The sequence below is a fragment of the Bombus vancouverensis genome, chromosome 7 (assembly GCF_051014615.1).
Source record: "Bombus vancouverensis nearcticus chromosome 7, iyBomVanc1_principal, whole genome shotgun sequence".
NCBI classification, from domain to species: domain Eukaryota; kingdom Metazoa; phylum Arthropoda; class Insecta; order Hymenoptera; family Apidae; genus Bombus; species Bombus vancouverensis.
The window spans coordinates 16,218,268-16,234,242 of record NC_134917.1 but is presented as its reverse complement, the minus strand read 5'-3'; the positions used below and the strand labels follow the sequence as shown (position 1 = coordinate 16,234,242).

The 15,975-nt window shown below is 41.8% G+C and overlaps 2 protein-coding genes across 7 annotated transcripts in view; one reads left to right on the top strand and one right to left on the bottom strand.

Moving 5' to 3' along the window:
* Positions 1–6,634: 6,634 nt before the first annotated feature.
* Positions 6,635–9,755, top strand: LOC117157988 (transient receptor potential cation channel subfamily A member 1). Its single transcript, XM_033336399.2, has 3 exons — positions 6,635–7,118; positions 7,198–7,461; positions 7,574–9,755. The coding sequence occupies exons 1-3, from the start codon at positions 6,779–6,781 to the stop codon at positions 7,801–7,803; spliced, it is 834 nt and encodes a 277-aa protein (XP_033192290.2). The 5' UTR covers positions 6,635–6,778; the 3' UTR covers positions 7,804–9,755.
* Positions 7,858–15,975, bottom strand: part of LOC117157963 (latrophilin Cirl) — a 364,233-nt gene continuing 356,115 nt past the window's right edge. For 4 of the 6 annotated variants that reach the window (XM_076620304.1, XM_076620305.1, XM_033336387.2 and 1 more), the window contains one exon: positions 7,858–14,312. In XM_076620304.1, the coding sequence (XP_076476419.1) occupies positions 13,515–14,312 (798 nt within the window). In that variant the 3' untranslated portion in view covers positions 7,858–13,514. The remainder of the gene's footprint in view (positions 14,313–15,975) is intronic. The other 2 variants (XM_076620307.1, XM_076620308.1) reach the window with 1 other exon arrangement.

Genomic DNA, 15,975 nt, shown 5'->3' with positions numbered 1-15,975 from the left:
TTTACCATTACTTACATCATTTTCTTGGGATGACTGAACTCATGGAAGCAAGTCATTTATCTCCAGAGAATCGAATATCCACCATGTACCTACTTATGCGAAGAAATAAAGAAATAAATAAAAACTGCAGCTGCGTCAGTTTGGCTTCTGCGAGGTCGAATCACGCTATCGTGACCGATCGTTGGCCAAAAGTTCGATTTTCTGTCGGCGAAACTATGTTCGTGGACTGTTTCAGTGGGTCGTGCGGCAATTAACAGTCGTATTTCCTAAATACATCGGCGAATCGGTAAGGAGTTCAGGTACCAACGAATGACACTTGTAAATGGCCACGATAGCGCAGCAACGACAGGCTCGGATGGTTGCAAAGTGATACGCGCTGGTACCGGAACCCGCGAAATGAATAGTCCGCATAATTACACGCGGTTACCTCTGCTCCAGGTCGATATTTCCATCCGAGTTATCGGTGTCATCGGACACGAGGCATTTATCGCGGCGATTCGCGAACGTGTACGCGTAACGTCGTAACGCGTCGATGACAATCGATACGACATACATTTTACCTCGGTGTGCAATTCGACCATGACCTCGAAACAATTGTTCCATTCTTTCGATACGATCTACCGCCATCGCTGCGTCGCGTCGTTATTTGGTGTCGTTTCAAAACATGGAAAAGAAGGTGACCAGCCGAGATCCTAACATTGACCTAGTCGTCGAACTATAGTAGTATAAATCCAATGGATAAATCATAATCGCACTACTTTACTTACTTATCCGCTATAATTAAGTTAACCGCGTGTATGTTTGAAATCTTCCGTAATACGTTTCAAGTTGCTCCGATAGAATTCGAGACAACGTTTATATAATAGGATTTCGCTTCTAGATGAGCGGATTCAATCGGCAGAATTTCGTTTGATTGGTCAGTGACTAAAATCTCGTTCGAGCAATGGAGTTTTACTGTAGCGTCACTTTCCATTTGCCTTCGATCGAGTACGTGGATTCGATTTTTGCTCTATTAGCTAGTTCTCCAAAAATGCCCACGCAGTCCGGAGAACATCGAGTAGCGTTGAAGAAATCGTCAGATATAATACAATTATTTTTCGATTGATTTTTTTGGAACATCGATAAACATAGGTATATAGTTTATTATTAATCAATTTCGTTGGAATTATCCTGTATTACATAACGGTAGATTTTATCCGTAATGATCGATCAGTTGCTAATATTCTTGCTAATTCGATCACATCGTTGGTACTCGCGTAAAACTTCAAGCAGGAAGAGAAAAAAAGTAGAATAAAATTGAGAAGCTGATCAATCGAAAACCGGTATGACGTGTTTCTCGATCTAGCTTGCTAGATTCGCCGTTTATGAATGAAAGAACCTTATAGGTTCCGCCTGTTTTCCTCTTTCTCTCCAGCGCAGGATATTTCGGGGTCGAGTGAGTAATAAGCCGATGATTAATTTTGTCATTCCCATTGAGCAACATCGATCGCGAGCCAGAGAGATTACCTGGCAGTGGTTTCTTCGCTCAAGGAAAACACGACCAGTGGCGCTTGTCGCTTTAAACAGAACTACATGTTATTTGAAAGATTATGGCAGGCGACGTATCTTCGTTATGAGTGAGTTTTGATACTTGCGGTTTACGTCAGTCCTGTCTCATCTTCGACAATGAGAATGCAGCTGCACCTGTACGCAGCTATAATCATGGTATTTGCACACTCGGTGACCTTGTAGGTATCCGTATCGCTCTACGGAGCCTTGAACTTGCACGCTAAAGAATCTGGTACGAACATGGAAGAAGATCGAGTCGATCCACTTGCTTCTCGTGTCTTCGTTCTCAACGAAACGCGGTTAGTTGCTAGATTTTCGATGTTTAACGATCGTCCTTTTATAGATTACGTAATTCTATCAAAGTATCGTACGAGTTTCTCAGGAGCTAACATGACACCAGACATAGGATAACTGTGAAAAAATAACTGGCTTGCTTTCATAAATTTATTTACAGTAAAAACACGACATAATTAACGACGAATTGCAAGACAAATTTAAAAAAAAAATAACTTCTCCCTGTTATTCGACTTTCGAGTCGATCGACGTGTCTTCCGAGTGACGCGTATCGTTCTTTCGTATTTCTTTCTTACGTAATTTTTTCCTGCAGACAATGACATTAATCGACGATAAAAAGAACGATCCATTGAATTTATCTCACTGGAACGGAAAAGTGATCGACTGGAGAAAATTCTAACATTATTGTTAATTATTCGCTGATGGAGAAAACAGCAGAAAGAAGAAACCTTCGGATGCACAACCTCCTCGCGTGTCTTAAAACCGACCGACATCACGCTCTTTTTACCGATAACCATTAACATGGCTCTCGAACGTGAAATTACACTGCGAGTTCAACCTTCTCGCAAGGTTAAGCGCAAAATCGTCTGACGGGCGGCGGGATTCTTCTACTTGTCCGGCGGTTGCATCGCTGCTGCTCGAAGGCGATTATCCGTAATGGCGTTTCAGCGAAGGCAACAATTGCCAAGACAAGCACGTTGATCACGCTTATCGTTCCTTAATTCCTATGAAATCTCGCGCGTTATGCAATCTAGTGCCGCCTTCTCGTCGACCGAGGAATTTTTTTCTTGCGCGTGGACGCGCTTGACCGAGACGAGCTGTTTAAGGTCAATGTCGAGGTGGATCGATCCAACATATCCAACATCCGATATTCGGCCTGGCTGATTTGATCGATCGAACACCGATTCGCATTAACATGCAGTGATACTTACGAGAAACAGGAAACCCGGTAACGAGGAAACTACCATCGCTGCGAGCTCATCTTATTACGCACGCACCACGATCTAGTCGATGTGCTCGTGCAACATCCTGATCGGAATCTTCGTTTCCACGTGTACATGGTATGGGATAAAATAAAGCCAACAAATGGTAGATATATTCGATATCGCGTGGTAATGAACGTTAGGGTGCTCGTACAATGTTAACGATGTTATTAAGCAATAATGTTAGTCGATGAAGAACAAGTTTAGGTTGTAGATTTCTACTACACAAACAGATCGTTGTACATAATTCGACAATGCTTTGTACAATTCATTTATAGATCTTCGTTTCGCTATCAATCCTCGTTACTACGCGATAATTTATTTGCTAGGAGTACTAATGAATTAAGAATCGTAGGGATTGAGAAATGTAGGTTGTAGATTTCTGTTACACAAACATAATGTTACATAAACGTTGTAGCTTTAGAATCTTTAAACCTGCGTAATTTGTAAAATTCACTCGTAAATCTTCGTTTCATTAGCGAATTTGTTACCAATTTATTAATACATAATGTTTCACTCGTGATTTATGAAATTTCGCTAAAATATTAGTTCAAGCGTGTGACAGGTTCCAGATATATTTTCTGTTCGTTCCACTTATGTTAGGTTTCTTTTTTCTTCTAACACGTAATCCTTAAATCACAACAATTGGTTCCACTTGGACGTCTGTTCGGATCAATTTTCACGATGATGGAACATCAAAGGTATGTAAGGCAATGTGAAAGATCCTTACGCAAAAACGGACGCTGTTCAAGGATCTAGTTTTATTGTTGGCGCGGGCATTTCTGTGCGAAAACACGCAGGGTTTCTTCTCGTCGCGTATATCCGCGCGAACCGATAATCAAGCGGCAACCTCGAACGCGAGTTGTTATTTTCGAATAGGAAGCGAGCGTTTCCGTGTGCATGGCGAGTACACGCGAGAAAGGAGACGCAAGAAAACCGAACGGGTCTGCGTACGAACAGAGAGAAAAAATCTGCGCGTCGCTATAAAAGCGCGAGCGTTATTTATTTTATTCTTGTTTTCTGGCTGGCGCCAGCTGATCGTCGTCATATGGGATCCGCGCAATTAAAGATTCAATTTCGCATGAAATTATAGTTATCCAGTCTGGGGAAAATGATGCGTTATTACAGGCCTGCTCGGTCTGTTCCGTTCTTCGTTCGCTGATGACTTCTTTCGATCCGCGAACATTTGTCACGGGCAAAAAGTCTTTGTAAAACAAAGTCTCAGTAAAACGCAATTGAAACCGTAACGCATAACGCGTACCACGTCTACGAGAAGTATTTCTGGAGACATCTTTAACAAGCGCAGGTAATAAGGAATTTTTTGATTCGTTAGGGCGATACATATAAAGCATCAAATTTCCTCAAACGCAAACTTGCTAATGAACGAACCAAGATTAACGTCTTTTTTGCTCAAATGCAAATTTACGTTCAATTAGCAATTGATTTCGGTCACAGCGTATTGATACGAATTTGAACGACTTTGTTAGAAAGGCAGAGCTTCGATGGAGCGCAACAACAGTAACCGCATCAATCTTTACGTGCATAAGTTAACTTTGCACGGGGATTGAATGCGATGCAGGTTGAAAGGAGATTCACCGTATGCAAATTGACGATCGATTGTCGGGACCGTGGGGTGAATTATACCCATGTTGGCCGACATTATGGCTAACAAAGGCAGGGCTGGCACCGCCATCATCCGAATGCTTTACGAGCCAATGTAATAATCAAACGATCCAGAAAGTCGCAGCTCGTGAGTATTCATCTCTGCCTACGTTCGAAAGTATTGAATCGGTTTTCTTCTATTCAGCTCGTATGCGAGTATACAACGTTCTATCGTTATTGTTCTAAGATTGATTCTAATCACGAGAACTTACGTCGATGCACGTCGTGGCAATTTACGTATTAGAATTTTAGATCGCGGTACAAAATGCATGTAATCGATCTTGTTTGGAAAACGGAAATTCCTTTCAGGTTTATATCGACGGTAGCGTTATTACGACATATGACAAATTCTGATCAATGAACGTAATTCGTAATACATGTCGCAGCAAGGCCATGGATAGCCGCATCGCGCGAATGGCAATGCGACCAGCAAGATAAATAACAAAAGACGACGAAGGCGTCTTCAGTCTGGCAATTATATCGAAGCGAAAGGTGGATGGTTTTGATCAAACCTTGAACGTTCGTGCGAAGAGATTTTCTCGCGATGCGCGATGCTCATCGTGTAGCCACATACTCGGTTGCACAACCAGCCCGGAAACGCTTTATTGGTGGTTAATTGTTTGCATTGTTATCTGGCGTCGACATAACGGTTATGGAAATTCCGCGGAAAAAAACGAAATTGCCTTTCTAAGTAAATCACGATCTCTCGCTTTAAACTATGTTTCATCCTGTTTCTAACGCTAACGAGATATAATAATGAAATATACGCTTGAATATAAAATTAAATATAAAACTCGTAGGAAAGAAATCGGAGCGAAGGGCGTATGAAAAAATATATAAGGCAAGGAGAAGGATAAAGATCCATCCATATATTCTATGGAAAGGTATTAAAATCTTAAAAAATTCCCTGTTGGGAATCAAATTTTCATCCCGATATCAAATTTTTATAAAAAATAAAACGAATGAAACGCGTGACTGACTAAGTAGTTAACTGTTCGTTAATCTACGGACTACAGATATATATATTTGAAGCTTGTATTTATTTTTCTATTCACTTCCTTATGAAGTAAAAAAGATTTAATCTTTTATCGAAGCGAGCATCTCTTACGCATCCAATTTCATTATGACATTATAATTGCGAGATTCTTATGATTCACGGCGATGATAGGTTTCGCACGATTAATTTTACTTTCAAAGCGGCACTACACTCGGTTGGTTTAGCATTGCTACAGTGTTTACAATTTCTATTTTCGTGTTACGTAAGTGCATCGGAACAAACAGCTTTATCTGTCAGTGTGATTTTCCTTAAAAATATCTACAAAAAGGGGGAAAGAAAAATATGCAAGTATAAAGTAAAAACATACATTTTTAATTACTATATAAGTAACGCAGATATAATATACGTTTTTAATAGCTAAAGTTTCAGGTATGGGTACGGTTGTTTGAAGTTCAAAGTATTTGCAAATACGTAAAACCTTTTCGCGCCATTGAATTTATTTGTACCGATTATAGGTAGCGCTATTTCTAACTTCCTCGTTTGGTAATCTATAAGCAATAGGTAATATTGTAAATGACATTAAAATGTTAAAAAAATCCAGAGAACTTCATCGAGGCTTAAGATAAAAAGATATATTAGTTGATATATCTATTTTATATTTTGTCAATGTTTATATATTTTTGTGTCGATATCATCGAAGCGATCTCCGACTATAACTCCACGTTCTATGGGTAAGGTAGAATCGGTAAAGCGACTTGTTTCATTGGCAAGACTGCGATTTTACGTTCGCCATTTTGTTAACGGTCGATATTTTTTGACGCGTGAGATTTTATTCATCTTAACTTTTATTGTCTAATTGCTTCTTATCAAAAGTTTAAAACTTCGGTACAAATAAACTTCTACAATTCGCAATTATAGGAAGTAAGATAGGAAAGCACTTGTTTTTACATTTTTTTTATTTCTTTTCTTTGTTTATAGTTTTATTTTCTATTCTCTCAGTTTATAAGATCTTCGCAAGAAAAGCAATTTTCAACTTGATCTTCGAATGAGCGAATACATTAGTTTAATACCGAATATGGCCACAAGGTGGCGGACGTTATTATGAGTTTGTCCTGGCTTGATATCTGCTCTATATTTTGTCAAGGTTTATATATTTTTGTGGTTCTTTGTTAATTTGTTAACCTCAATCATTTCAAATATTTCTATAACGTGTGTTCAAACGTTCAGTTTCTTAAATATTTTTCATCAAACACTCTCATCTTTGTGAACAAGTACATTTTATCATTTCTATTCGATGTACACTCCGTTTGACAATAAAAGTTTGTATATGGAGGATTCTAACCTATCACGAAACTTCCTGTACGCATGTCAGAGTGGAGACTTATCAAGAGTGGAAAAACTCGTATCGAAACACGACATTCAGGATTGGACACACTTCAGACACACGACTTCCGGTGACACCGCGTTACATCTTGCCACCCGCGAGGGTCATTTGAATATCGTTCGATACCTATGCGAGAATTTCAAGGGACCAGATTTTAGAGTGAACGTCGCCAGTAGAGATACGAAAAGACCGCTGCATGAAGCGGCGCAGTTTGCTCGTAGCGATATACTCAAATATTTAATTGGAAAAGGTATTTATCTTTCATTTGTGGCACTAATTTTATTTTATAATTATAAATATATCATTCGCAACGTTATTCTTGTTTGAAGGTGCAGATGTGGATGCCTTAAAACGCGCTGATTGGACACCGCTCATGCTGGCGTGTACAAAAACCGGAAGTGATGCCTATAAATGCATCGTAGCGCTTTTAGAGGCAAAAGCAAATCCGTTTTTGCGAAATAAAGATGGATGGACGTCGTTGCATCTAGTTTGTAGATCTGGCGATGAAAATGCTTTTGATTTGTTAGTAAATAAATTTGTCGAACGCATCGATGATCGAAGCAATAATGGTCGTAGTGTTATGCACATTGCTGGTAAGAATTCCTCCACAAAATATTTTTATATTATCAATGATATAGAAATGGCGTAATGCATAATTAGTATAAATATTTATAACTATGGATTATGAACCTGTTAAATGTACAGCATTTCACGGTCACGAGGGTTTAGTCAATCGTCTTATGGCTCTTAATACGAAACTTTTGAACGCGCGTGATTTCTCGGGATCTACTCCTCTTCACGAAGCGGTTAAAGGAGGTCACGTATCCGTCGCAAAACGATTAATTAATTTGGGAGCTGATATCAAAGCTAAAGACAACGCTAATCAGACTTTTTTACATATAGCAGCTATAATTGGAAATAGATTGGAATTGTAGTTGAAAAACTAATTTCAGTAGGAGATTTTTCAAAATAGACAAAAACGAGACACGTTTTATTCAGAGATTGGTACACATTTATTTATCCTTTTTTCCTGTATCAGACAGTCTTAAAGAAGCATACAAAAATGAAGAAACGGAGGCTCTTAGTAGATCGGAGATACCTAGATTTTACATTCTTCTTGTTCGTTTGTGTTCTTCTTTTTCTTCTTCTTCCTCTTCTTCTGCTTGTTGTTCGGTGTTCCTCTTCCTTTTCATTTGTCAGCGTGCGCAGGCAGGCGATGATTCACAGGAAATCTACGCGCTTAATTACGTGCTAAAACCGTGTCCGCATACTTCTTTCTCTTTCTTTAATTACGTTCGTTAAATATCACTTACAAAGAGAGAACATAAATGGTAAAGATCACAGAATTTTCACGAATCCTATGTGAACATGAATCGTGCGTCGGTTTGTCCAAAAATTCTGTAATACGACCGATACTGCTTCGTGCCTTTGGGTAAAACGGTTCAGAAAAAAGCCGATTCGAAAAATATTCCGACGCTTTGAGAGGATGGCTGCGGGTGGGGAAGGGATATTTTTGAGATGATCGGTGGAGTGTGCACACGTGGATGCATGTATATGTGGGCGTAGTGCGTTTCTATCTCCGCGGATTGACTTTCTGCGATTGCTTCAAATTTCCTTTCTCTGGCTGCCCCGATACAATTTTTTTCATTTTCTCTTTCCTTTCTTTCTTTTTCCTTTGCACGCAAAACGAAAGCTTAGCCGCTAAATATCTCGAGGGACGACTCGATCGTGGTTCGTTTGGAAACTCGTTTACGCGATGCTGCTGCATACAAGAGAACAAGGACGAAAAGTAAAGAGAGACAGCACACACGATTTGAAAGGAACATCTCGAGATTGGACAGTACGGACAGGTGTACTCGATCAGAGAAAAGATCAGCTTCGCGCCTATTTTGTCGCGTGAAAAGAGGAGAAGGATGGAGATCAAGGGCGAGGGGTTTGAGAAAGGAGGGGGGAGGGAAGAGGATATTTATATTTATAAAACGGCTAAGGATAAAACATGCACTGTATATCTGTCCATCTGATTAACTGCTTGCACATTTTCATTCTTAATCATTCCCCTTCTTTTCTCCAATCTTTTTTCCCCTCTCTTCAGCTTTTGTCTAACGTTCGTGTTCTTGGTTTGTTCCTTTCTCCCGACTTTCCATTCGTTCAAGTAACAGTAACCTAACGCACGGGACGAGTGCTTGAATTCATATTATTTTTTCTTTTTTACATTCCCTCCTTCTCTCATCGAACCTACGTATTTATCGTCCTTTCTTCTCTCTTTTTTTTGTTTGTTCTTTTATTCATTTGTCGTTTACTTCTCTTTAGTGGAGTTCGTTTATAAATATCCAAAGATTACTTGGGCTCTCATTTAATATTGTTTTTTTTTGTTTGTTTTACTTCCTCGCTTAATTTATTTACACATTAACTAATTACGCTTGGGACTTAAGTTAAATCGCGTCACGCGTCCGCCATCACGATAATAGTCACTGTAATATCCACTACTTACTAATAACTTGTCTTATCTAAATGTATTCTTTTCTGTTTTCACATCGATCGTCTCGGTCGCCTCCTTCTTGTTCTCTCTCTCTCTCTCTCTCCCCCTTTCGTTCTTTACCTCTTTCTCTCATTTCCTCATGCACACATAATTCTCTCTCTCTCTCTCTCGCTCTCTCTCTCTCTTTTCCATTTACATTACAACGTGTTCAACATGTACAAAGCCCTATTTACATTATGTACACCTCATTTCGAGAATTTCCCAATGATAATGCTTCTATCTCTCTCACTCTCCTCTTTCGCACGCAACAATCTCTTAAACCAGTGCGTCTTCTTTCCTTTCTGTGGCCGCCGGTTACGCCGTTGTCGATGCTTAGAAAGTAAAGAAGAAAAAAAAAAAAAAAGAAAAGGAATAAAGGAAAGACAAACAGAAAAGAAGGAAAAAGAAGACAGACGGAAAATTACGTAAATTCGTAAATCGATTGCCTATTCACCAGGCACGTTTGCGCTCGAAGTTGTTCCCGTCTACTTGGCTCGTACACCTTTTATTTTATCTCTTTCAATTACGATAAGTCGAACGGATGGAATGTAGCTGCGTTTACGATTATATCCGATAATAGTCGTTCCGTGGGCAAGACCTTTCGCTTGTACAAAAATTCATAGAACTAAGCCCCGCCGCGTCGTGGACAGAGCGTTGGAGGACGTTCGCGAGACGCGACGACACAATCGTCGAGGGATACAAAAACCTTTCGCCCCGAGAAATACTTTGGAATCACGGGATTTAACAATCGTGTTTCGAAAAATGTAACATGCGCTTCCGTGATTCGCGTTCACCGGAGCGCGCGTCGAGAAATAAAATCTTAACGAGTTAAAACGTACAACGTCGTCGCGCACCGTAACGTACCGTAAAATTTGTTAAAGTTGAAGAGCAACCGCACCAGAGTTTTAGACGTGAAACAACGCGAGTCCAATCTTCATTTCTGATATCGTTCAAGCTTGTCCGTGTATCTCGATTGCGATTCGATACAGTTTGATTTTTGCGATACTCGGCGCGTTGCTCTGTAATTGACGGAAAATGATATCTCGCGGTTGATTGTTGCTTATCGTGACGACGAAGGAATGTAAAAGTGGAACGAAAAGATGTCGAAGAAAGCGTGCGAAGTTATCGACGCTGGAATACACGGTTCCGATGGCTGTTGTTGAACGGCAACGATTCGATACGCGACGACCGAGAAACGCGCGTACAGAGTTCACGTATTTATTCGCTACGGGCAAGAAACGAGACGGCAGAATTTTCATGGCATTGGAAATTATATACACATACTCGATAGGGTTACACATTTTCGTTCTACCTTTAACATCGTGGACAAAAACGGTTTTCAGATGCTTGACTGTCGTCTCAAGCTACGCTTGTGCGAAGGGTCTTCTAAACAGGAAAAACCAAGATAACCGCGAACGGGTTTTCACGCGATGCCAGAGTGAGCAATTACGTTTCATAGAAATCGGAGGAAACGTTCGTAACGCTTAATATAGCTACGCTGGTACCCTTAAAACGCTGTTTATCGCTATTTTAATAATTCGCCTATAGATTTATTCGTCTTAACGTACGATTTGCCGGAGAGAAGGATCACGGCCGGCCCGGCTGAGCAGAGAAATAAATTAAAGAAAAAGGAAACGACGAAACGCTGTTCAACCGAGAGAAAGACTATATTGAATTCACTGTGTTCGCGTGCGCCCTTCCTCGTTTAGGCAAATTTAAACTTCCATCGATTTAAACATAATTTAACAGGCTTCCGTTCGCGTACAACCGTAATAACACAATTAAAGAACAAAAGCTTGGTAAAAGAAGAACCTTGTCTCGTCAATTAGTCAATCCAACATATCTTTCTCCAGTCAGAAATGGAGAAGTTAGATGAGGAAGTCGGATGTTCCGGGAAACGAACATCGAGCCATTGGTGACGTGTTTCAGAGCTCGACGTTCGTTCGTCTAATATATACGCTTACGCTCGTCGACGATGGATCTTCTTTGCAAGCAGAAAATGTCGTCGATCGATTCGACCACCGAACGACGGCGATTCGTTCGATCTATCTCGTTTTGATACGATCATCTTCGATCCGTAATTACGTCCGAACGATCGCGCGTCACCGATCGTCGATCTCGACACGACCGCTAATTACACATTAGATAACACTCACGGATGATAAAAAATAAATAGCGCGCGGGTTCCCTTAGTTACATATTAGATTACGCGGTTACGACATATACCTTTTTGTTCTTTAAAAAATAGTAAAAAACAGTGACTAAGTTTTTTTCGCTTTTTCCACGTCGCTCGGAAAATCGCTTTGTATCACTATATATATATATTTATATTTATATATATATATATATACTTGTTTCGTACAACTCTCACCCACCTTCTCTCTCTCTCTCTCTCTCTCTCTCTCCTCGTATTTTCTATATATATGTATATATATAAATATAATATCGTTACTGTATACATACATATACATTTATATATATATATATAATTTTTTTTATTTATAAAAATAACATTCTGGGACTAAAACGTAACGTTCCAAAGCAATATACATTGAGGAGCTGGCTGGGACGACCGATAAAGGTACTTTTAACCGCTGACTTTACCTTTCCCCGGGAGGAAATTTCAAGTTTTCAATCATCGAAACTCGCTCGAAACGAACACGCGCGCCCCTTTCTTCTCCGGAACTCGAAGATCCTTTTTCCTTCTATCTCGCGAAGATACTGTCTGCATCTTTTGACAGATCGTGTCGCACGGAATTTTTCACGAAAGCAGTCTTAAGACTTTAGAAGTAACTCTACGATGCGACTAATGTAACGCGATAATGATTAATCGAAGTAAGCGTTGATCGATTATTAAGTAACTTTAGTTTTCTTCTACGTTCCGTGGCGAGGTCGGTTATCGATCAGCGCACCTGCGATATGTCGCTGCTCTCCGGTTCGATGAAAGCGGAGACGTTTGCAAGGAAACACGGGCTTCAGATTCCTTTATCGAGTCGTCGCCGATTTCCTTCGGGGATTCAAATCGAATTCTCGTCGGTTCGACACTCGTTAACGAACGATTTTCACGCCCCCGCGGCCAAACCTTTCCCCATTCGATCTCGATATGTCTGTTATTTTTCATATTATCCACGAATCACTTTCGTTAACGAGCAAAGCCAGCATCGACGAAACGATCGAGCAGAAAATCTTCTCTCGATTTGTCAACGCGTACGAGAACAGGCTTCGAGGATACAATCGACGACGAACGAGAACATCGTGCTGAAGAACGCAAGGAAATTAATTCGCTCTGATATCGTTACACTTACTTACGAGCGTATATACGATAACTTCTCGTTCGGGTCGTTTACAATCCGCACGTGTACCTCGAAACCTCGAGCTCTGTAAGCGCTCTCCTAGCAAAATCTTAGCGATCTAAGAGGACTCGTCACGTTTTATCGTTTTCCGTACGACATCGTATTTTCCACTCTGTCAGTGAGCCAATCCCGAAAAGCCGAGCACAGCTTCGACGGTACAACGACGATCGATTAACTTCAACAAGAGGTCCATATCGAATAATTCACGCTATCGTACACAGATGTTCGACGTTTCGTCACACATTCGCACGGTTCTAGTTCTGGAGACGACAGACACGTCCGTTTCGCGTGGACTTCCGCCATTGGTTGCACGCAATTCCCGAGTAAACGGATATGGAAACACAACAAAGGAGGTTCGGGGCCATCTTCGTAGATCGGCCCGCTTATGGCTATAGAACGCGGCAATCATCGGGCTTCAGGTCGATCGGTCGCGTTCATGTTTGAGCTAGTGACGCGTTGTCGTCGTTCGCAACTCGTTCATCCGGTCGAACGTAGCTCGAGACGCGTCGGTTGTTCCGGAGTGATGGTTTTCTTCAGTGAGGAACCGCCATACACGTCGCGTTAAACAGAAGATCGCCATCGTCGTAGTCATCGACGATATCTCTAACTTGGCGTGTTGAGGACGCGACCCTATAACATTCACGAACTACGCGTTGCTTCGATCGTTCCTCCGTCGATGGCCACGAAACGCGGCGTCTCGACCGCAAGGAGCGCATCCATCGTCCTCGTGCAGGAAGACGAAGAGGACGACAGGATCCTGCCAGTGGAGAGCGTTCTAACACTCGCTGTAGGAAGGCGGTGGCATTCCGCGCCCGGTATACATGTCCGTTTGCGGCTGCAGATGACAGACGACCGTGTGTCCATCTAGAACCGCGACTGTTCTCGTGTGATCTGGCTGAGGCGGTATACCGTAACTGGCCGGAAGTCGGGGCAGCTCGCCACGTTCGTACCATGCTTGCTGCTTTCGTAGCTTCTCCCAGCAAGTGTTCAGGGTCCTCTCGAACGCAGGACTGTACTCTGACGCGTCGCAATGGATATTTCCTCCGCCGCCACGGTCCGTCAACGTTTGCCCGTAATGCATCAGATTTCTATCGGTGGCCGGCGAGTATGGGATCAGCGGTCTGTGATCACCGTAACTTCTCGACGATTGTCTGCTCATGTCGCTTTGCCTTCTGCCGTCCTCGTCGGACATGTCCGACACTTGAATCTCACCGCCCCCGCCGCCACCGCCGCGCTCGATCTCTTCGTAAACTGGTTCGTCCTCGTTCGTCAAATCTCGCGGAAGATGTACGTGTTGACCGTGATGGGCGTGCAGCTGATGATGAGCTGGCCCGTTACTACGACCGTCCATGATCTCCGTGTATTTATGTTTGTACGGTATCGCAGTCCTTCGGCCACCACCGCCGCCTCCGGTAGTCCTGTTGCCGCTCATCTCGTTGTTCTCGTTCATTCCTCTCGCTCCGCGGTTTCGTCCGGAGTGTCCCAGGGTCAGGGTATTGTGTGTCCTAGGCGAGTCTTCTTGCTCGGAGCCACCATGGCCGGAGTCACGGGAATACGATTTAAAAGAAATGTTCTGCGGGAGAGACAGATACGTTTAAGTAACCGCAGGTTGACGATGGTTCGAGGGATTTGATGAAATTTGATGGTCTGATAAATAACATAAAGTGACTTGGCGTGTAACTTGGTATGTACGAGGAAGGGGATTGTGAGCGCGTGAACGATGATCTTCGGTATTTCTGGAGTGGCTTTTTAAGTTGAATTTAGAATTAGACAAGCGAGGAATTCTTTAGAGAAAGAGCTCGCAAGAGAAAATGACGAATCAAGTAAATCGAATCGAAGCGATTTTAATTTTGTAATATTACCTACGTTTGAATTGGTAATTAGAACGTCTCTTGAAGGATTTTGTTCATTTTATATTTACTAGCTGATTAATTAAATAAATCTTTTTTCTTTTTCTTCTTTCCATATCTGCGACTATTTGATTATAATTTGATATTCATCGTAAACCTACAAGTTCCCTTTTTAGAAAGCTCTTCGATTATTAATTTAACTCGCAGAAATGCAAGGATCTCGTTCGCACGACACCTACGAATTATAAATAGGGAAGGGTCGATGAGTCTCATCGAAGATCCACCTCGATGACCTCGGGAACGTTTTACAAAATTCACGAGCTCGCATGCATGGTCGAAGGAACGAGCGAGAAGATCCGTTACGTGCTGTATGATGATATGTACAAAGGCTATGATCATAAGGGCACGTTCATAGTATCATTCTGTCACTACTGAACGAAAACGTAAAACACACACAACGAGCTACGCGCCCCGTACGAAAATAAACACGTTCATCTTTGACAAAACTGAATATGGTCTTGTGTCTTTCAGTGTACCTATATACATTCTCCAGGATCATCGTCGAATTCGAAACCACGAAAATATTTTCTTTCCAGGATCATATACTTTAAACGACGAAAGACGCCATCGTCTCTCAATTTTCTTGTATCTTTCTCGAATTTTCTTTCGTTGATCGACTTGGAGGTTTCGAAAACGAAATGATCGCGATGACACAGAGAACGAGAAGGGAGGAAAAAGGGGGGAACGCAAGCTCTCGTCCGACGAATATGTTCCACCGGAAACGGGTTTCCCCACACCTCCATGCGATTTCGAAGCGTCGGGTCTGGTCGAACCACGAGGTGTCCTCTAAGTGTGCAAAATGTGTTTTTCTAGGTGCTTGTCAAGTAAGGATCGAAGAAACGTAACGAAAAAGAATGGAAGAGACGCGTTGGAAAACTAAAAACATAAAAAGAGAATGAACGTAAAAAGAAAAATAAAAACCATGGCACACCATGCAGTCAATTAGAGAAACAATGGCAGAAGAACATAGTGAGAGAAAGGAAAAAGTTCGATCGAAACAATACACGACACGAGCGAGCGAGCGAGCGAGCGAGTGAGCGAGCCTTTTTCTTAGCTGCGGTGAATTAGTTACCTTCCACATGAGGTTTTTGTTAAGGTGGCCCCAAGTGGCGGTGGCAGATTTGGGGATATTGGGAGCTGAGGGTAAGAAGGCGTGACGGGCGTATGGCAGGGTGGCCACGATGTGAGCCTCTGTTGGAGAGGATTCACGTGGCACTGTAACTGCCGGCTGCCTATCGACAATCGCCCAGCTTCGACCGGACGCCAAGTACTGGAAAAATCGAACCATTCGCCGTTCCCTCTTAACCCTTCGTTTACTGATACGCA